Below are 23,308 nucleotides of genomic sequence, written 5' to 3'. Positions count from 1 at the left end.
AGAGAGAGAGAGAGAGAGAGAGAGAGAGAGAGAGAGAGAGAGAGAGAGAGCGCCATACAAAACACTCTCGTCAATTAGGCAATAAACCATGCTCTGACAATTTCTCATTTAAATGATTCTTTAGCAGACACACGTTTCCAAAGTTAAATATGTAAAAAAGAGCACTAGGCCCATAAATTTCCTCATAACCAAATAATTGAAAACGGATAATGTCCCTGCCCAAATAAATGTATCTAAGGCATATAAAATTGATCAGACACATAGAAGAAGACATAACTAACATTCTGTAAGAATGTGCAATCATATGATCTATCATACATGGTAATGGAGAAGAGTTATGTAATAGAATACATGCAGTTGTAGAACTCTAAGACATTTGAGCATCCAAAGTGTATGCATACACTCTTAGGTTGTGAGGAAACAAAATATATAAAAAAATTCCCAGAATAATACATCATGCAGAAAATCAACTCCACCCTTTCTTCCTCTCTCAAATTTGTTATATGAACAATCTTCAAATCACTGGACCAGTGAGATCGCTTAGTGTCTAAAGGCTTTTGTCACCAAGCCAGATAATTCGGGTTTGATCCCAGAATACATGTAAGAAGGTGGGCATCCCCCAAAGGCCTGGAACTCTAACCCCTTTCTGCATGAGCATACCCACAGACCTGTGTGAATATACTCCCACATACACACAAATAACTAAACATTTTAAAATATAAACCACTCATTACAGTGAGGTGGTACATGCCTACTGTAGTCCCACCAACTTAGAAAGCTATTCAGTGGAACCTAGGAACGTGAAACAGAATTAACCAACATGAGGAGACCGTATCTTAAAAGATTGGTGTTCCCCCCCCCCACCTCTTTGAGGAACAGAATGTTTTCTCTTTCATCTTTATTGGCAGCTCTACTTCTGGATTGGCTGGGTTAGTTCTCATAAGTCAGGTCTAGACATGCGAATGGTGCCTTCCTTCTACTATAAATGGGCTCATCTTGGTCCTCAGGGTTTTGTTTTTCTGGCTGTGGGTTAGTTGTGTAACTACAATTCACCAAATTTCTGTTTCAGTTTTAAACCTGTGTTCAGGAAGTAAAACAGTTTCTAAAAAAAAATCTTTAAAGAGTGGAAAACAGACTCACACAAATAGGTAAGTTGAATAAAGCAATCCCATTTCTTTTATCTGAAAACAAAGTTTCTTAAATTAAAAATGACGTTACCCTCCTGGGAAAGAAAAGAAATGGCAAGAAGCGAGCCTTCGTCAAGCCCTGTAAGCATGCTCTCTCTAGAATGTTCCATTCAGCTTTGCATAGCTCATTGCATTCTTTCACCCGGTGTATCTTAAGCAATGTTCTTTATTCTTCGTGGAGTGAAAGCTTGTGTATTACAAATTAATGTTCCCATTGACAACAATAAACCTAACTAGAAGTGGTAAGGAATGAGCAACTGCTCTGCTTCAAAGAGGAAGTGATATTCGAGCCAGGCTTCAGTAATGAAAAGAAGATTTCAGGCAGAAAATAGCGGAAAAGCTGCCTGATGCTAAAGGAACAGCGAGCAAAGGAACAAAAAGAATGAGCAGGAACGCGGTAGATATCCAGCGGGGCCCTTGAAAGGAGGTGGGTCCTGCAATAGATGAGCCCAGGAAACTACACACACTGTGGCCAACTTGTGAGTCTTTAATTTGATTCTCTAGGTACCAGGAATAAAAATCTGTTTGCTGGCGGTGAAGTGGTCTGGCTTGATTTGTACCCATGTAACAGTAAATTTGGCAGCTAAGTTTCAATTCTCTCCGCAGAGATGCACAAGACTTCTCTGAAGGACGGACAATGAGTTGGAAAAAAATAATCAACAATATTAAAGAGATAAGAATGGGTAATGAGTTGGAAGAAAATGCTAATAATATTAAAGTATTTTGGCAGAAATCAGTTATTGACTATGAATTGTTAATATCTGGAGGAAAACAGTGCATTAGGAAGATACTCATTTTATGAAAATGTATGAATACTGTGTAGAGGTGATAAAATATTTGTCAACTAAGTGAACCGGTGAATAGATAACAGGAGTTATTTCTGTAAAGTTGAATTAGTTCTTCTGACATGCACCCAGAGGTCCTAGTTCTCAGACTCATTTCTCCAACGATGGGCTCATAGCTGGTCTCTGGAGCTTAGTCAGATTGGTATTTGGTAGTTGTCCCGGCATTGTGCTCCCAGTCCTAGACTCTGGAGATAAATTATGCACATGGAAAGGTGTGCACATCATAGTCCTAGGCACTGGAGGTGAAATTATGCACATGGGAAAGTGTGCACACTCTGGCTTGCATGAAGTGATCACGAAAGCAAGCAGATGTGGAGTCGCAGCTGTTTTGTGTAAGGCAAGGAATTTATGATTCAGTTTATAATAAGTCTAGTCGAGCAAATGGAAGCCGTCAGGAGTAGCTTCGCTGAAGAAGGGAATACAGGGCGCATTGATTCCTCCCTGAATACTGGGCACATATGTCCTAGGTGAAGATGAGAGAGTGGGAAATGGAGCTGCAGCTGCATTGAGAGGAGAGCCTATTGTGGGGAGCAGGAAAATGGCTTACCTCTAGAGGAGCTCAGGGTATGTCTGGGAGGCCTTAAAGTCAGTCAGGCGCGCGCTCTCTCTCTGTCTCTCTTTCTCTCTCTCTCTCTCTCTCTCTGTCTCTCTCTCTCTTTTCTCTCTCTCTCTCTCTCTCTCTCTCTCTCTCTCTCTCTCTCTCTCTCTCTCCTAGACAGGCTTTTCTCTGTGAAACAGTCCTGGCTGTCCTGGAACTCACTCTGTAGACCAGGCTGGCCTCCAACTCACAGAGATCCACCGACCTCTGCCTCCTGAGTGCTGGGATTAAAGGCGTGCATCATCACCATCCTGCAGGTTCTGGATTCTCTCCGACAAGAGCAGTGGCAAGCCACCAAAGGCCTTTCAGCAAAAGGGGTTCTGTAATCAGAGAATGATTCTTGCCCTTTGGCTTGTTCCTCTGTAGTTATCTAAACTGGAACTGGATGGCACCCTTTTGGTACAGTTTGCTTAGACTGGGCAGGATTCAATTCGGTGTGCCACTTTTTAAAACGAACAGGTACATGAGGCTGGGGCGTGGCTCCCTGGGTAAAATACTTGTTACACAAGCATGTTACACAAGCGTGTTACACAAGCATGTTACACAAGGATAAATACAAATCCTCCATGTGCAGGCCAGAATAAGGCATGAACACATAGGCCTGTAAGCCCAGCACTGGGAGGGGAGAAGACAGGTAGATTATGGGTGTTCAGCCAGTCTAGGTGAAATTGCTGTGCTTCAGGTTTAGTGAGAGACCCTGTCTCAAAAACTATAACCTGTCAGATTCCAAGTTTAGAACTCTGACTTCTCACATGTGGGTGCATCTCACATATATGTGCATAAACACAAATACATCACACACACACACAAATCTGCACGTAAAATCAACATACTATCTAAAAGAAGACAACCACAAGATAATAAGTGAACACAAGACAGGTCCTGTGTTCAAGACAAAGATTTATAACATCTATTTTTCTAAATTAAACATGCCTGACAAAAACAGAAAGAGTGAATCACCCCAAATTTTTCCATCCGTTCTACTAATTTTTAAAAATGCACAAAGAACTACCTATCAATAGCATCAGAAGTATAGAAGGCTAGATAGCTGTACGAAGGCTTTCTGCCTAGCCTACTGCATCTTGAACTCTGAACTGGGTGGTAAGGAGTCTACTGTTTCCATGGGAAAGCATCCCATGTGGGGCGGGAGAATTATCTGTATTCTGTCAATCATATTTTAATAAAACGCTGATTGGCCAGGCAGGCAGTATAGGCAGGAAAGTCAGACAGGAAGTAGAGGTGGAGCAAAGAGACCGGGAGTATTCTAGGAAGCTCCCTCTGCCACTCCTGCGCAGACCACCGAAGAGGCAGGATGTAACCTGCCCAGCTGAGAAAGGTACTGAGCCGTGTGGCTAACGTAGATAAGGATAATGGGGTAACATAATAAGAGCTAATAAGTAGCCTGACCTAATGGGCCAATCAGCTTATAACTTATAGAGATCTCTGTGTGGTTGATTTTTCTCTGGGGCTTGCCGGCTGTGGGGTACTGGGCAGGACAGATACCCCAACAAGCCGGCCCTCATGTTATACCCATGGGCCTTGACTACCAGGGCATCATCTTGCCTGTAGTAATAGATTCTTGAATCTCATGATAAGGATTCTCGACGACTTGCATCTGCTGAGAAATATCAACTGTGAAGGTGATTATTTCTGGCCCACTGCTCAGCCTAGGATGAGTTATCTTCGATGTTCAATTTACTATCATCTCTTCCCTATCCATCTCATGTACTGTTTATATTTCCTTGACCTTTAAGTCACTTGATTGATCCACCCAAATGACGGTGTGGTAACCACAGTTAACAATGTGCTGTAAACCTAGACATTGCTAAGAAAGTAGACTTAAACTTGATTTTAAAATTTCACTATAGGCTTAAAGTGATGTCTGAGTGGTTAAGAATACAGATTGCTCTTCCAGAGGACCAGGGTTCAATTCTCAGCACCACAAGGCAGCTCACAACCATTTGTAACTCCAGTTGCTGGGGATCCAACACCTTATTCTTGCCTCCCTGGGTACCACATGATGCACAAACTGACATGCTGGCAAAAGGCACAGACATACATGTAGGCAAAACACCCACGTAAAATAAAAAATAGAATTTAAAGTGTATATATACATATATATATACAATAAAATGTACATGATACAAATATGCAATATTTGTCGAACATTAGAGAAAAATAAATTCTTGACTTCAAAAATAATTTTTAAATGTTTTCATGTCTCATTATTGTGCATGTATATGTATGACGTATGTGGGGATGCATACATGCCAGAGTATGCACATGGAGGGCAAAGGACAACTTGTAGAGATGATGCTCTCCTTCCACTTTTACACGGGCTCCAGAGATTTAATTCAGGTCATCAGATTTGTCCTGCAAGTATTTTACCTGCTAAGTCATCACATTGGCTCACATAAAAGTAATCCTTTTCTAAAATATTTATTCTTATTCATGTGCATGTGTGTGTATCTGTGTCTGCTACAAGTGTGTAGGTGCCCAGTGGGATTCAGAATAGAGAACTGGGTTCCCTGAAGCTGGAGTTACATTCAGCTAATAAATAGTTCTGGGACCCAAACTTGGATCCTCTGGTAAAGCAATAAGTGTTTTTAATAACTGAGTTCTCTTCCCAGTCCCACAAAGTCACTTAATAGAGGAAAACACTTGCTATGCCCCAGTTACTCTGATTAAGCATTTCTTTTTAATATTTTTTACATATTTGTACTCACCCATCCCTTTTCTTCTTTGACAAGATCTTATTATATAGCCTTGTCTTGACTGGTACTCAGAGAACCACCCGCCTCTGCCTCCTAAATGCTGGGATTAAAGGCACGCACCACCAACCCTGCGATTGTTCATACTAGTTCTTGATAAAGACAATTTATACAGAAAAGGTTTGAGCGTCAATCATTTGTTATATTTTGTTGACTGATTACATTATTAAATATACTTCTTAGCATATACTAATGCCATAAACAAACTCACCATTTATATAAGCCATGACCCCACAAAAAGTCATCTCAAGTGTCCTTGTGACCGCGAATGACTGCCTGGCTTTGAACCCTGGAGACAAGTTTTACAGTCTGTCGAGAAATCTGAAGGACAAACAACCTTCCTCCAAAGCCATCTCTCATTAGATCTCAACACAAACTATAGGGATAAAGCTCTTTTGTCCATATAGCAGGTATTTGGGAGATTCTGTCTGTCAAACCAAAGAGCCACTGAAGGGCTGTGTCCAGACAAGGATTGCCAGGAGGGACCCCTTAGTTTAAAGATTTTTCCAATGTGCTTATATTTGTGGCCATTTTGCTTTCTTGTCCTTCTGGTCAAAATGGTTTGCTGTACCTTTTGGCTAAAAATGTTTTTTTAAAAAAATCAGTCAGTTATATAATATCTTCAGCTTTTCTTCGGGTATCCCTCGCTAAAAATTAATAATCTTATAACTTCAGAAGGACTTACTCTTCCAGGTGGACGCTCCCACCAAAGATGCACAGAGACTTGCCTCCGCTCTGTTCTCCACAAGCTTGCAGAGGAGTGATCAACAGGATATTAGCCCCTAAAGCAGCCATGTTCCGGTGCTTGGAATCTGTGATTTATGTTCCCTAGCACTTCTGTCAAGAATCCAAGCTGTCAGTGGAATTTAGATTGCTAAACAATTGCTTTGAAAGTGGAAAGATTATTCCGGATAACCCCCGGTAAACCAATGCAATCTCCTAAATCCTTAGAAGTGCCACAGGGAGGCCGACCAGAAGGTAAGAGTTGGCTGATAGGAGACTCAGTTTAGCAATCCTGGCTTTGAAGATAAAGGTGACTATGAGTCTACGAACCTGGGCAGCCTTAGAAGCTGGGAAAGGCAAGGAAATGAATTCCCTCATTCAAGCCTGCCTAAAGGAATGTGTCTTGGCAACAGCTGATTTTCCTTCAACAATAGGCATTTTGGACTTTTGACCCCCAAACACTAAGGCTAACGTGTGATTTTTCCCACCGTTTAGTCTGTGTTAAATTCTCACAGCTGCTGGGGACAAGTGACACGGCGACTTTGGCATATTCGTTTTTTAACAATGGCAACTGAGTCAAGCAAGGCAAGTCTGGCATACTCCTCTCTTAAGAGAATGACTGGACTCCTAAATTTATACGGCTCGCTTGCTCCAAATGATTACTGATGGGGGAGCTGAGTCAATATTTTCTTTATAAAAATAACCAGATGCTTCTTTATTATTCCTCAGTTGCACGTAAAAATATTGAAGTGCTTTTGGAAAATCAAGAATATTATTGTTTGGCATTTTTTTTAAAGCAGTATATCCAATATTTTGGATTTAAATCCTAACTCTCATACTTGGCTATTTGGGAAAATTAACCTCCTGAGGCTATTTCTTTATCTGTAAAATGGGACACATACACAGGCACCAGGATCTACTCACTAGGTCCATAGAAAAGATTTAAAGAGATAATTTATGCATAGTTCTTTCACAACACCTAGTACGTAATAACTGAGCCATCGCATAATAGTGTTAGTTATTACTTTGACCATTGCCTTATCGTTCCGATTTTTACGAACTTTCCTAACCAAAAAGTGGATCTTTAAAACCTTTGTTGTGAGGACAGCTCGCACATTTAGTAATCTCTTTCAAAACTGTTCGGAAACATCTCCCTTAGTAACATTTGACCCTGACTCAATAATTTTCTCACCAAAGTAATTGAGGAGAAAAGAAAGAGAGACGGGCTAAGACAAGGGCTAAACCATAGATTGTAATTCAACTTTTTTGTTGGTGGTTCTATTTCCCTAAGGCGGGGCAGGGAAAGGTCTTTGCTCGGAACCAGGTGAAGTCTGTCGCGCGGTGCCGCTTCACCGAAACAGACGGAGCTGAGACCCTCTCCGGAGCGCCTGGTGGAACCGCAGTCGCCGGGCGGTGCGAGGTGAGCCTGCTGCAGAGCTGGGTCGCGCTGCGCGGGCGATTGCTGCAGGTTGCTCGACTGCGTCCGAGACGCCCCGCGCCCCAGTGGACTCTGGCCAGGACACAGGCAGGGGACGGACGTACGAGGCCGGATCGGTCGAACCTCGGGGACGATCCCCGCCCTCCAGTGCGAGCTACTTGGCTCCCCGCTCCCCGAGGCTCCGGAAGGGAAGGAGGCGTGTCCGAAGCGGGCGGGCGGGCGGGCGGGAGGGAGCCGTATATAAAAAGCGCCGGCGGCTCAGCAGTCCGGGCTTCACTTGCTGTCTGTCGCCGGGACCGGGAGTGTCGCGGGAAAGCAACGGCCGAGGATAGGGCGCTGCGCTCGGGCTACCCAATGCTGGGACTATCTGCAGCCGCTGCTCGTGCAATATGCTGGAGCACCAGAACAGCTAAACGGAATCGCCACACCGCTGCCTGGGCTGGATCGCAGCGCTGCCTTTCCTTATGAAGAAGACACAAGTGAGTAGGGCACGCCCGGGAGGTGCTCCAAGCCTTTCCAAGAAAATCGCGCCCGGAGCCCTGGGGAGCCCAGCGCGCCCTGGGACCGGCAGCCGGGCCATGTGGGGCTGCGCCCGTCGGGTGAGCCAGGAAGGTGCGGGGGAGGCAGGCGTGGTGTGCGAGCCCGAGCCTCCCCGCTGCGGGGGTGAGGGGTGAGCCCGGGAGCTGGGGAGCGCCAAGGGTGAGAGGGAGACGGTGGCAAGTTTGCAGCCGCAGCAGCGAAGTTTGGAGCTGTCAGTCGCAAGCCGCAGATGCTGGCTTCGCTCTTTGGCCTGGGAGTTCGACTTCTCACGGGGAAGGCTCGTTTTAGCATGGGAGGTCTTTCCCCATGGATTCGGGGAGATTATGAAACAGCTTCCCACGCGCCACCCTCGCTCGCTCTCGCAGTCAGATTTGTCTATGCAGTCCCCAGGTGGGCGCGGGACGCGGTGCGGACGCGGGTGCAGCCACTGGAGTGAAGCCAACCCTGAGCTCCTAGGCGGCAGCGCCAGGCGGGGTGTAGAACCTGCCCGGCAGGCGGGGAAAACTTGGCAGCCTGAGAAGTCGGCCGGGTTCACAGCTTTGGGTGGGCCCTTCAGAAAGCTCTAGATGGAGTTGTAGTACTTCCACACTGCATGACGCCCTCTTCCATTGCAAAACAGTAAAAGTTCTTTTTTTTTTTCTTCTCTTTTTTTTCTAAATGTAAACCTCCTAAGGATAGTTATTGAGATAATGCCCAGGGTCGCTAAATTGCGCTTTATGCATAAAACATTGCCCGGGGGTACAATTATGTCTTTTCTTCGTTGACGCACAGATCTGGCTGGGGTTAGAAAGAGCCACTGTAGTATTCCTGTCTGTAGTTTTTTTCACCCTCGGCGGTTGCTACCTCTTCACGGTTCTTCCTTTCTGATTTGTTCTGTTAGCTGCAGCAGGTTGGGTAAAGCAGCTCTCGCCCCCCACCCCCAACACTTCTGTGGGTGATTGCAGTTTCTGAAATGTATGGAAGGGGATGACATTTGAGGGTTTGTACTCGTCGGCTACATTGATCAGGGCGTCGGTGTGTTGCAAGTAATTAATTAATTTACTCATATGACGTCTTATTTTCAATACATGGCTAGGCTTGGAGACGGACCCATTAGGAAACAACAAGAATAAAGCACCTATCCCTGGCTTGGAAAGGGACAGGGAAGGGAGCATGGCCTGGCATACTGGAGGTGTTTTCCCCGGAACACTCTCCCGGAGTGAGTGAGGTTGGGGGCGGGGGCGCGGGGGAGAGAAATGAATGGCAGGTATCCGCCCTTGCATGCAGGTTCGTTTTTACCCAAGGCAGCACACCTGAAATCACGACAGTGTGCTCTTGAGATGGGGATGTGAACGATTCCTGCAACAAAGAAAAGTTTTGCTGTGTTTGCTTGGTGTGTACGTGCCTTCTGCTTTGTGGGATAATAAACAAGGGTGGGGTACCGATTTCTTTTATTATAAGAGCATCTGCTTACATGAATAATGGTGGCAGCTCAGAGTGGAGCAGCTCCTGGTTCCGGAAGAGGGCCCCAACCTTCTTATTTAAACAAGAAAACAGGAGACAGACAAGGTTAATGTCCAACACGCCAAAGCCCAGCAATGTGCTATGGAGTCACTTTGAGAGTCAGTAGGATTGATGATCCTTGCACCCTCTTTGCAAAACAAGCGCGGGAGCTCTGTAATCGCCTTTCTCGCTTTGATGAAATGGCTGTGTAAATAGGATTACATGGAATAATTCCATTGAAAACCAGAAAGAGGTAGATCCAGCCTGAAAGGCTGTGGCCAGTGGCAAGGGTGACTCAGTGCTGCCGACCAGAGACATTTGAGACGACTTAAGTATTTTAGAAATGTGACCTGTTTGGACCAAGTTAAAGTGCAGGCCCTTAGGGGGGAACTTGCTGCTGCTCAAGGGTTTGAAGGCAGAGAGAGGGGAGTGCTCTCATTGAATGAAGGCGTTCATTGTCTCTTCTCTAATGGCCTTCAAGGTTTCCTCTAAGGATACTTCTAACCATTCATATTCTTGTCCCTAAAAACTGGACACTGGAAAAAAAAGCACAAAATCAATAAAATAATTCAATGGCAATGAAGGAAGGGATTAGATTCTCTTTCCTCCGGTTGTCAAGTCTCCTAATCCGTGAGTGGCAAGGAAATTTTCTGCACAGCTGTGCATGTGTAGGGCATGGTATAGGGAAGTGGACTCTAAGAGAGATCCAGGCTTTTCTTCTTCTTTTTAATTTTGGATGTTATCTTTGCCTGGAAGGAAGATTTATTAAATCCTCTACTGTCAATATAGGAACAATACCAACTTCCCTTCTTGCCCCCTTGTTCCGTATGCTCTTGTTACCCGATAAGTAAAAAAAGAATTTAATCATAATCCTTTAAAGGATTTCAATTTAAGTTATATAGCCTTGCAAGAATCGTGGGGACTCCAGGCATTTTGAGCCTTCAGTCAAGCTAAATAAGTGTGAAAATTCCATCAGCAGCCACTTGGGGCTTGATGGATGACCCTTAGATTTACTTAGTACCAGTGATCGACTTCAGTATTTGGAAAATAAGTACACACAGCAGTCATGCTGAGCAATCAGGACAAGAAATTATGTCTTCAATCTGCAATATCTTAGAAACAGGTTCGCTCTCAATAAGCAGCTATGTTTAAAAACACAGGACCCTAACACGTTACATTACAATTGAGAGGCCAGTGGTGTGGTCAGCTTGCTGCATTCATGTTTATGTCTTTTGTGCTTACATTTTAGTCCCCTACAGGTTTCCATAGTTGTGGGTGCTGTGGATGTCAGGAATCCTGAGACAGGAAAGGTCTGTCTTGAAAACAATGAGGAAAGGTCTATTTTAGGGATAGAATACTGAAGCTCCCAAGGAAGCAACACACAGGATTTTAGCTTTTACAATACTAGAGAAATACCCTCTTTTTGTGTATGAGATATTTGTCACGCGGGTGACAATGGCAGTTACGATATAGAACATGAACGTGTTTGTGAAAAGAGCATTTTAAAATCTCGTCCCTGCAGTCCCTCGGTTCGCAGTGTGTGCTTCCAGTAGTCCTAATTCATGCAGCTTTTAATTGATACGTTCTGCCAAGACTTTGAGGCTCAAGTGCGAAGTCGATTACATTTAACATAAAACAGGGAAAATAACCATATGGAAATCTGAAAGTCGGTGCCAAACCAATTAAAATTGCTAAATTTTATTTATGTCCCTAACTGCTGATGTGAAGATAGCGAATCCTGAGTGAGCGTTTGCTCTTTGGTGGCAGGTGATCTGAATCTCAGTGCCACCTTAAGTAATACTGAAAATGAAATCCCTGCCAAAATAGCTCCTCTTTCAGGGTTGGAAGTTTCTTTTCTGTTCCCTTTCCTCTGTCTCCCTGTTGGTGGAGCACCTCAAACACGTGTTAGTTAGTGGGAGGACTCTAGGCTTAGCCTGTGAGAGACTTAGGCTCCAATTCCTGTCTTACCACTCGGGAGACAAATGACTTTAGGCAAATGGCATCTTGGGATTTCCGTTTTGTAATCTGTGTGATGTTAGTGAAATAGTTATGAAGATGTTTCTCAGATGGTGGCTGATGGGACAGAAGGGGATAGACAGTCACTGTCCCCGAACAGCAGCTCACTCTGAGTACCGGGGGAATTGCCTTCCCGCCAATTTAAAAGCCAGAGGAAAGTGGCCTCTAAGGAGCGAAGCAGAGAGCCAGCTTTCCCAAATCCGGATCCTTTAATTCAGCGCCTGGCCTTCCTTACAAGCTGACATCTGATTGTCTGTTGTCCTTAACACAGGCCAAACTAGGAAGGCCCAGACTCCAGGATGGTGTGTGGACCTGCCGATGGGAAGCTCTCTCAAGTTTTCTTTCAAGTTGAAAGTAAATGAGAGAACTAGGGTGGGACCCAGAAGTGTTGAGGGGGGCACAGGTTCCTTTGATTTACTCTCCAGTTTATGTATTTGTGCCAAGTTCATCTTCCCGTCTGTGGGCTGTCATAGCTCTTCTCAGCAAGGGTGTACGTTCATCCCTTCCTTACCAGGCAACAGTTGGTGATTTTTCCCTCCATTCTCGGAGTTTGTGGGACCCCCCCCCCCCATCCCGTTTTCTCAAATTCTGGGATGTTGCCATATGTTAATCAGGCACTGGGCTATAAATCTCTGAGTCGAGATCTGTTATCTGCTCAAGTAGGTGAATCAGCAGCAGCTGGAGCAGTTCTGTCTTTGGTCTTAGTCACCCCTGTGGGGAGAGAGAGCAACCTGCAGGGGAGGCTGGAACAGCAGCTGTGCCCAGCACTGGGGCTGCTGTGTCTCTGCTTCATGAAAACAGTTGGCTCCTGCCCTGCTGGTTTCTGCTGCTGCCTTTGGGCTTAATTATGGGCATACTGAAAATCTGTTTACTGGGGCTAGAACTGGCCTTATCATTATCCTCCTCGACCTATTTCTGTCTATCCAGAAACAAAAGAAGGTGGGACGCTTTTCATATAATTAGGCCTCCTGGTTCTTCCCCCCCCCCCAAAAAAAAAAACTTGAAGTGTGTCATCCGAGGGAATACTGTTGTGTTGCCTGTATCTTTTAGCTGTGTTTTGCTGGTTGCTTCTAGACTAGCACACTGCCTTGGCTATTAGGGGACCCTGTGTTCTTTTCTCTTTTTAATTTCTTTATATTTCCTTTTAACCTCTTTATATGTGCATTGGTGTTTTGCCTGCATGTAGGTGTGTGAGGGTGTCAGATCCCCTACAACTGGAGTTACAGACAGTTGTGAGCTGCCATGTGGGTGCTGGGAATTGAACCTGGGTCCTTCGGAGGAGCAGCCAGCGCTCTATTCGGCTGAGCCATCGACCTCTCCAGCCCCCCTGTGTTTCTTTTCTTAACCTGAATACTGAGTCGTGTGACTTTGGGAAATTATTTCGACCCCTCCGAACCTGTTTTCCTCAAGTGAAAGACGGGAGAGTAGGGCTGGTTACTTCTAAGTGCTTCTGTTTCTAAAAACCCCTCTCTTCTAAAATCCTTCTAAGAGAGAAGTTTGAACCAGATGGCGCAGGAGCTTCCTTTTAACTTCTGAGATTTATATGGCCATTGCTTCAGTGCGAATACAGTCCATTGTCATTGCTTTATGATGATGTACCAGCTGATGGGGAGACATTAAGATTTAAGTTCAGACTATTCTTCCTTAGGAATCTCTCCTACTGCTTGCTATTTCTCTAAAATAAGAATGATATTTTTAATTGAAGAAGACCTTCACTCTCTTCCGATGTTCTGAGTTCTCTGCGTGAGGAAGACTCCTAAATAGAGTCAGACAGTCCCACGACATAAATTTTTGAGGCAGTGCTTCACTGTGTCTTCCTGCTCCAGGCTCCAACATCTGGATGGGGGTGAGAGCAGAAAGACGAGCCTGGTGATGTGGCAGAAAGCATGAGTGGAGAGAACCAGAGGAAGGGCTGTGCGCTTTGATCTGTCTCTATGTACGTGACCTTGGACAACTTGCTGAGTCTCCGCATCCCTGAGTAGCATCCACAAGTTAATACTGAGAAGACAGTAGAAGTGAAGGACAGGAGCTGAGGCCACAGGAATGGACAGAGCAGGGAGACTTGTGGGAAAGCTAGCTCTGTGGTGATGTTTGCCAAATCCCTGCTTGCCTCAGCCTTTACCAGGGTCCAGAGTGCCTTTAGAACAATCCCTGTCCACTTCACTTCCTTGGCTAATACTAGATACAGGACGCATAGCTGGCAACAGATTTTCTTTAGATGTCAGCAGCCACGGTTCTCCTAGTGGACGTCAGAATATTTAAAAGTCAGCTGGACCTTCCTGCCACCAAGAGGCTAGAGATTCCTCTGAAAAAATTGTGCCGTGGAAGTGGCTAAAATGCTCAGTTCTGAGTGCTGCCAGAGAGTAATGAGTTGCCTATTAAAAAGAAAGTTCACAATTGAGGCAGTACTCCAGACAATTGAAAAACAAAGACAAGAATAGCCCTCCTTTGGTTATCGGGATGCCCGGTTCACACTTGACTCTGCACCTGTAGCTGTTGGCTCGGCTTGGCTCTCTTGAGGGCTGTGGATTCTGTCTTGAGCCCGGTTCTGTCGGGAGGGGCGTGATTAGGTGGCCTTTTTGTGTGTGTTCTCTGTACACAGACGGCAGCTGAAACATCTCCTTGTTGCCTTGCAAAGAATGCCTTTGCTCTCTAGGGTGACCGCGAAAGAGGGCGTGAAAAGAGCGCAGAGAAACCCATCCATCCACAGTCCCCACTTACAAAAGCAAGCCTGGCTCATCTTTGCAAAAGGGCGTCTCTGGTGTGTAACTATGTCCCTGTGTAAACCCTGGAGGGAAAAAGGGCACAGCTTGGCCGGGAGAGGGGAGGAGGGGCAGTTAGGGGGTTTGCTTTGCACACACATAATTGTGTTGCCACCAGAAGTTCATCCTAAAAACAAATGCCCATGGGTGCTTCGAAATTCTTTTTCACCTTGATCTACATGGACTCTTTGAAGCAAATGACCTTTTCCATTTGAGTGTGCTTACTAACCTCCTGGGTGAATCACAGCCCATTACTGGCTTGTGTGTCTTTGAGTGCACATAGACGAGATTGCTGCTGACACACAAAACTATTTACTGCTTGATGCTTGTGAAGGGTCCCTAGATACTCTACTGTGGTGAGCTTTCTGCTGTGTTCTGTGGTGTCCTCTCCCTGCCCCCCAACAATCAACCACCTTAGGAAAACACACCGATTCCTGGGTTTCAAAGAACAGAGTTAATAGAGAAAATGTGCTGCTTTGTTCTAAAGGTCTTGCTTCCCTCTCCTGGGATCTGTCTTGTGTGGGTACTGTGTGTTATAGAGTTAAAACTCAAGCCACTGCTGAAGTTTAGCAGGATGAGTCCTGGGAAGGGAGAGTAGAGCTGTGTGCATATAAAATAGTTTATACCATGATCTAGAAAACCAAGCCCAAGGGATTGCAAAACAAAGCCCAGGAGTCCCACGCCAGGCCATTATTTAGGCTTCTATATACACTCACACTTCAGCACTTAGGAAATGATAAACACACAAGGCCTTCCCAGTTTTCACCACCAACCCAAACTCTGTGGCTGCTTCCGTCTGGATCTGGGACACTAGTCAACAGCCTGTGCTCGGTAGGCCTCCCTGGAGACCTTTGGTGCATCCTGCTAGGTGGATCTCTCCCGTTAGAAGTTGCAACTTCACAGAGGAAACCAAGCGCAGGTGCCTATTGTTTCCAGGTGGTCCTGGAATAGGAGCTGAACTGCAGAGTCATCAAGGGGCTAGGCAAGGTTCATGAGCAGTGGAAAGGAGATGATTAATGTGAAGCTTTTAATATTAAGGTGAAGTTAATTTTGTGTAGAAATACAATTTGCATAGTTTTTTATTTTTGTAACAAATTAGAAATTGGCTTTTTTTTTTTAATTTAAGCCCTCCCCAGGAGAGTGTTTTGAACCTTTTTGTTTGTTTGTTTTTGTTTTTTGAGACTGGGTTTCTCTGTAGCTTTGGAGCTGGTCCTGGGACTAGCTCTTGTAGACCATGCTGGCCTCGAACTCACAAAGATCCTCTTGCCTCTGCCTCCTGAGTGCTGGAATTAAAGGTGTGTGCCACCACTGCCCAGCAAACCTTTGGCATATGTTTATGATGTTTAAAAGCCACAATAATCTGTGCTCTAACCCTACTTAGAAAACAGTAGAAACCTCTTTTCCACTTTTAGAATTATGTCTGGTAATTTACTAAGCGGCAAGGTTTTATTCCAAGAAAATGCATATTTCACTGTGAAGAATTTTAATTTAAAAATTCACAAATAGTTTCTAATACTTACAGCTAGTTTTGAAATCTACCATTCACTACCAGAGGGCTCTTTCTAAGTCCATTATATGCTTCAGTATTTTAAATAATAGACTTTTAAGTATAAAGTTGACTTGGCCACCTATTGTTAGTATTTCTGTGCACATGTCCCCACATAAATAAGTCAATTTGAAGGATATGAATTTGCTAAAATCCATGTAAAGTATTGAAATGTGAAATCATCTCTAAGTGCTCACCATAATTTTACAAAATTTAACCATTTTGGTAATAAAATGTGGCAAAACGGTGCTTAGTAGAAAGTAGTTCCATAATCAGTTCATTCATTTAGCTTTTCTTCTGGGAGGTAGATGTCATTTCTTTTTAAATCTCCTTATGCAGACGAGGAAGCTGACACAGGCATTTCCTCTGTGAATTTGCAACGTGGCCAGTGTTGTCACCCAGAGGGATGTAGCGTGACTCAGCAAGCACATTCGTGGGACTTCTTCAGTTCCGTGGAGATAAACAGATTCTGTTAACAGGAACCCCGACTAGAAAGCAAAAGTGATTCAGATAGCGCAAGCAGCTGCCGGGGAGAGCACTTGGACAGAAAGGCGTACTTACCGTTGCCTAGCAAGCACAGGGGCTCATGGTGGATGCTCAATCAACACACAGAGAAATGAATGTGTGCCTGCTTTGGGTTGTTGACTCTTGGTACAATTGCTTGCAAACTTTTCTTTCTTTTTTTTAAAGTGCTAAATTAAAAAAGTATTACTTGTTTCATACGTAGATAACTCTAGAGGCTAGTTTGGCCACCACTTTTAGGCATAATTTTCAGTGAGTAGGCAATTCATTTATTACTAAGGACCATGTTCTCTGTTTCTGGAGCCCACCTGGGTGATGAGAGCTGAGGACGAGGCTTATCTTTGTTTTGATCACTTGCTGGCTTTGTGACCCTCTAGTTTGTTTTTTTTTCCCTCTGTATTTTACTCTCCCCATATTTCAATAGACAGAAGTAACTACAAGGTAGGCATATCCAAGAGGATAATCAAATGATAGACTATTTGATGTCCTGGCAACGGGCGCTTCACATGCTACCATTTCTGTGAAAGGTGCCCAGAAGAGTAGCTGTCTAAGAAGTGAAAGGGTAGTTTATTGGGTAAGGCTAATAAGACTAGTTATTAACTTAGTGTGTGTCGAACTTGCCAGGAAGAAGACACTGAACCACAAACTGCTTAAGATTCCCAAGCAAAAATATCTTGAAACACAGAATACAATGATGGAAGGAATATCCCCCCTCCCCCCCCCCCGCCACTCTGCCTTTTGCCCATCCTGGGTTTTATTAAATAAACAAAGTTCAGAAAGATTCAGAATATTTGCCTGGGATTAGCGGGAAAAGAATGCGAGGAAGTCCAAGGGTTTAGAACCGGAAGCCACACCTATTAAATTCTAAAGACTCCATCCCTCTTAATCACTGAAGTGTCACACACCCATGTTGACACACATGCTCAGAGACGCCACCTGTGCTCTACCTGCTGTGCTCCCCCTAGACAAGGTGCTGAAGGCTTGGTCCCCATCTGTAGTGCCGTTGGCCATTGGCAAGTCTCAGAGTCTTCAGAGGGAGGACCTTATGCAAGGAAGTTAGATCATTTAGTGCATGCTCTTGAAGGGAGCACTGGAGCCCCCGAACCCCCATTTTCCTTTCTTCTTTTGCTTTCTGGCAACCATATAGAGAACAGGCCTCAGCCACACCACCATGCCACCATGATGGGTAGACCCAAAGCAACAATGCCACATGGCCATGAGCTACAGTCTTGGATTGTCCAAGGTCAAATGAACCTTTATTACCTTAAAAGTTGGTCATCTCAATTTCTTTACTCCACAGCTATGGAAACAAAAGTAATGTGGAAGGTTGGAGTGGCTGCTGTTGCTGTCTTCTCCTCCTACAACTCTCCCCTCCTTCTCCTCCTCTTCTCCACCTCGTCCCCCATGTCATTTTGAACCAGGGAACCCGAGAGCAAAGTTGAGCCAAAGTTTCCGGTTAAGTGGAAAATTTGCTTTGATGCCAGCTCCTCAGCCGTCCACAAGTGTCAATGGTTGTGTTTGAACAGGGCCTGCGAGTCAGGGATCCTGGCCTTCATAGGCAGCTCTCCAACCCCCCATTTCCGGGACTCTCAAATGGGAGCTCCTATACCCAAGCCTCCTGACTGCTGTGGGGGTGACCCATTGCAAACTGTCAAAACACCATTTTTACTGGATGGATTTGGCATCTTTCGAATAAAATAGTACTTGAAAGGCAAAGAGCAGATTCTTAAATGTCTTTCAGTTCTGCTTCTAGATAACTCAGCAAAGAGAGAGCGGTGCTATAACACTTACATTTATCAATTTGCTCTAACTCTATTTCCATACTTTTTTTTTTAAAGACAATCTTAAATGGCCACAGTCAGGTGAGGAAACTTTCACTGAAATGCCTTTATGATTATGTCTGGGTCTTAAGTCTGTATTTTTGTTTGTATTGTATTCTTTACTTTAGGATTCCTTGCTTATTCAGCAAAGACACCAACACAATTTATTTAAGAAATTTAAAACCTAGCACCAGGATTATGGGCCTGTAGCACCGTGCCTGGCTTTTTATGTGAGGATCTGAACTCAGGACCTCGTGCTTGGGTAGCAAATGCTATCCTGACTGAGCTTCTGCCTCAGCACGAAGTGATAACTTTTTTACAGACAGTTGTTTTTAGCATCCTTAGCAACAGTATCACCATGTAACTAATTACTTAGTAGTGTAGGGCAGGCTGAGCAGAGGCTCAGTGGAACAGACTGTGGCAGATGGGCTGCTTATTTTCATATAAGCCCCCTGCCTCAGTTTCTCCATTTGTCAAAGAGGGTGAATGTACATTTTCTCATAGGAGACTATGAATAAAAGAAGTAGCCCGCAGAAAGAACTTGGGCCAGCGCAGGGTAAAAAGGAAGCTCTGCATAAACAAACACCCAGTGAAGTTACTTTAGCGTGAAGAAAACGGGAACGGAGTGTCCGTCTGTAGTGATGGCTCATTTCCTAAAGAAATCAACTGTCAAGCCACAGAAGATTAGAAGCTTTTATCCAGTCTCAAGAGAGTTTACCGAGAACAAAGTTCCATTTCTGTCACGTGCCCAAGGTCGCAGAGCTGACCAGTGAGGGGCTGGTTCATGAACCAGGAGGTCTGTATCCGAAGTCCACATGCATAAGCCTGGCACCTAAAACTGGGGGTGGTGGTGGGGGGCTCAATATTAACCTTTTCTCATTTAGACTCAGGGTGCTCTTCCTTGCCATTTTTTTTTTTTTTATCCAAGAGATGTCTGTTTTAGCATCTGAAGAAATCCACCTACTCGTTGAGGGGAGGGGGAGCGGTGTGGCTTTTGTGTTTAAAGATCACCTGGGTTTTCCCTCTGGCTCTGACTCTAGGTTGCTGTGGGGTCTTGGGCAATGTATTTAACTTGGTTTAACCTTTCTGTAACCTTAGGCAAAATGGAGTGATGAGACTTTGTATCTTCCCTTTCTTCCCCCCTTGTTTGTTTTTTCTGCCCCCCCTCCCTTGTTCCTTTCCTCTCCACCCCCTCCCACCTTTTAAATTTAGGACTAACATGTATGTGATGAACCGTCTTGGAATTGTATGAGGAGCATTTTTGCAGAGCTGGGGACATAGAACTCAGTGGTAGAGGGCTAGCCTATCCCATGAAAGGCCCTAGTTCTTTCCCTAACCACAATCGTTCAAGTAGAAAGAAATCTTTCAGAGTTCACGTGTTTTCTACTGTATTTTTAGTGGGCAAATTCTGTATTGCATTGTATTCCAGAGGCACGTGAGTGAGATTGAGAGTCTGAATGAGGCTTTTATCTTAACCTGTCAATAACATAGACCATCATACATGATATTCTTTCTCCAGGCCTCATAGTTTCATCTAGCTCAGCGGTTCTCAGGCTCCCTAATGCTCCTCTACTACAGTTCCTCCTGTTGTGGTGACCCCCAGCAACCATAAAATTATTTTCGTTGCTTCTTCATAACTGTAATTTTGCTAGTTATGAACCTTAAATTAAATATCTGATATTCAGGTGGTCTTAGGTGACCCCTATGGAAGGATCGTTCAACCCCCTCTCCCCTCAAGAGGTCACCACCCACAGATTGAGAACCACTGATCTGGATGAAGGATGATGGAGGTAATTTACAGTTAGAGCACAGGATTAAACGAGGTATTCAGGGAAGCTGTCTAACTTAGGGCCTTTCTCTGTAAGGAAGTGCATTGTCCGCCTACTCTGTCAGTGTATTCCGTGGGTAGGATGGCTGTGATCATTTAGAAGCTGGTCTCATTGAAAAGCAAGATTGTTTGTGGGCAATATGAGATGTGGGCTGTGTCATTGCCAACAGCCTGGCAGAAGCGTGGGTGTTTGTACGGATGGTGACACAGGTTGTCGAGAGCAAAGAGAGGCGGTGATGAGTGAGGTAGCACTCTATAGAATGTTTTCTCCTATTCTGGGGCAAAAGTCCTATTATCTCGAGCCTAGAGGGAGGGGGGAAATTTCAAGCATTCTAAATGCCTTTTTATTAACGTCTTTCAACACGGGCCTTGAATCTTTTTTTTTTTCCTTTTGGTCACAGAGGCTGCTCTTCAAGTTGAGAGATTTTGAGGCACTGTTTCTCTAATTTAGATTTTTCTCATTTGTAAAATGAGGCTAGAGTCTAATTCTTAAGGTGGTTCCCATCAGTGAATGACTAAGTACGTAAACGGTTAGGAACTGGGTACCAGGAACCTAGAGCAATACTGCTTGCTTTCAGTTAAATGGTTTTTTTGGAGTATAATATTATTGTTTATTAATTATTATTATTGTTATCATTATTATTGTTGGTTTTTGAGACAGGGTTTCTCTGTGTAACAGTCCTAGCTGTCCTGAAACTAGTTCTTATAAACCAGGCTGGCCTCGTTCTCACAGAGAATTTGCCTGCCTCTGCCTCCTGAGTGCTGGGATTAAAGGCATGCACCACCACCATATGCCTTTAATTTTGTTTAATTTTTAAAGTGTTAATTTTTTTGTTGTTTAATTTTTGAAGTGCTTCTTTAATAAATGTAGGAGACAACAGTTTCAAACATCTCCCTTATAAATTCATGCTCTGGTTCTTCTCAGTGACTCCTTTCTTTCTCTCTCTTTCTTTCTTTCTTTCTTTCTTTCTTTCTTTCTTTCTTTCTTTCTTTCCTCTTTCTGGTGCTGGCATTTGAACCTAAGGCCTCACACATGCTAAGCACATGTTGTATAACTGAAGGAAACCTCAAACCTCTTGCCAGTGGTTAATTGTGCAGGTTAATCTTGGAGTGAGTTTTGTATCCATCAAGACAGACACACGTTTCTTTTATCAGTCTGTTCCTTCAGGTAAACAAGCATCCCGTTCATTGACAGAACATTAAATTGTTAGGTTTCTTTGATGGTGTGCTGACTTGTTGAAAGCACTCGTGAAAGAGAGAAAATAGCTCCTTTTCCTTCTCTCATCTTTTCCAACCTCACAGTTGCTTCTAAGGGTTTCTTGCCTGAATCATTGATTGCAGACTTGTGATGTTTCTGCCTAAACTCACCAAGCCATAAGTGCAAAGTCAGAATCGACTCATTGCAGAGGAGGGTCTGACACAAAATTCCAACCAAGTAAAAACAGATGGGAAATCTCTCGTGGATGGTGTTGGTGGGGTGGTAGGTGGTAGTGGCGGTGAGTGGGTAGCTGTTGCATGGGGTGCGGGGTGGCTCTTTGTTTGTCCCAGCTGCCTGGCTAGCTTACACCCAAAATAACCACACAGAAATTGCATTAATTAAATCATTGCCTGGCCCATTATCTCTAAACTCTTATTGACTAACTCTCACATCTTGATTTAACCCATTTCTAATAATCTGTATATCACCATGAGGTCATGGCTTAACAGGAAAGATTCTAACCAGCATCCGTCTCAGGCAGGAGAACCATGGCGTCTGCCACTCCGTCCTTCTTCCCAGCATTCAGTTCTGTCTACCCCACCTACCTAAGTTCTGTCCTATCAAAAGGCCAAGGCAGTGTCTTTATTCAACCAATGAGATCAACACATAAAAAGAAGGACCTCCTACACCTGGTAGTGTGGGTAGTGATGGGGGTTTGGGTGTTGTTGTTGATCGTCGTGAATGTGATGGGTGGTGGTGGTGAATGTTGACGGGTGTTGGTGGTGGTAGTGGTGGATGGTGGTGGTGGTGGTAGTGGTGGGTTGGTGGGTGTTGATTGTGGTGAGTGGCAGGTGGTGGTGGATCTTGGTAAGTGTTGCTATTGGTGGTGGTAGAGGTGAGTGGTAGTAATAGGTAGTCCACTTGCGGTATCCTCCCCTCAAGGATGAGAACAAGAAAGATACACCAACCACGCTTATAAAGGGCTTATGAGCAGAGTTAGATTTTAAAAGAGTTGAAGTTTCTACCTTTCCCCAAGGGTCTGGGTTGTCCTAGTTCATGAAGGAGAACCCAACAGAAGCAGAATAAGAACTTGTAAGGCGGCACAGGAGTCTGTCTCCCTTCACAAATTCAATGTCTGGTATTGGTTTGTAGTCTGTCACAGAGAAGACGTCCATTTCAGTATTGGCAAAATGAGGAGTGGGTTCTAGAATCTTAGAGGTCCTCTGTAGTACGCACTGTGCAGGGGTGTCAAGGCAAGGCTAACTAACCTAAGACTAGCTTGGCTACAATCTTCCACTGGTCTCTGTAGTACCAGGGTAAAACCCAAGCCTGTAGCACACTATTCAAGGTTCAGGATCAAATCCAAGCCTGCATAGCACACTATGCAAGGTCCTCTGTGGTTTGGCTGTGGCTTATCTCTACCACACCCCAATTAATATTAAAAATTTCACTTCGCCATCTTTTAATTATGGCAGATCGCATGTTCTTATTCATGCCATAGCCAATGTTCTTAAAGATCCCATGGCTCATTTGCCTAATGCAGACGAGTCTTTCTCTAGGGAGTCATCCTGGGGGTCCAGTTGCCCTTCTTCCCCCACCTCACTCACACACACACACACACACACAAGTCATATCACAAGTACCGTTAATAATAACTTGAAATTCTCTTTTTTACTTACTTGGCTAAACTAAGTTTCTTATCTTATGGTAACACACTGCCACAGTCTTTGTGAAGATATTTTTAAACTGAACTATGATTTTATTTTTCAAAAAAGATTTTACTGCCTTTAGTTAGCATGCGTATACTATGGCATGTATGGAGGCGAGGGGAAAACTTACCAGACTGGGTTTTTTCTTTCCACCATGTGGGTCCTGGGAATCGAACTCATGCTGTCAGGTGGCAGTAAGCCTCTTTACTTACTGGACTGTCTCAATAGCCCTGAACTAAGATTTTAGTGAGTCATGCCTGGTGTCCCAGGGAAAACATCTACCAGCAGTAGTCTAGGCATAGATCTGGGCATGTTATTAACAG

At 44.3% G+C, this 23,308-nt stretch overlaps 1 protein-coding gene across 4 annotated transcripts in view; it reads left to right on the top strand.

Moving 5' to 3' along the window:
- Window positions 1-7,818: 7,818 nt before the first annotated feature.
- The window catches only part of Kitlg (KIT ligand), an 82,218-nt gene continuing 66,728 nt past the window's right edge, over window positions 7,819-23,308 (top strand). For 2 of the 4 annotated variants that reach the window (XM_087902162.1, XM_087902160.1), the window contains exon 1: window positions 7,819-8,041. In XM_087902162.1, the coding sequence (XP_087758288.1) occupies window positions 8,027-8,041 (15 nt within the window). In that variant the 5' untranslated portion in view covers window positions 7,819-8,026. The remainder of the gene's footprint in view (window positions 8,042-23,308) is intronic. The other 2 variants (XM_087902161.1, XM_087902159.1) reach the window with 1 other exon arrangement.

This window comes from Myodes glareolus, chromosome 26 (assembly GCF_982192425.1).
Source record: "Myodes glareolus chromosome 26, mMyoGla1.1, whole genome shotgun sequence".
NCBI lineage: Eukaryota > Metazoa > Chordata > Mammalia > Rodentia > Cricetidae > Myodes > Myodes glareolus.
The sequence above is the reverse complement of the archived record's forward strand: the minus strand, read 5'-3'. Positions and strand labels throughout refer to the sequence as shown.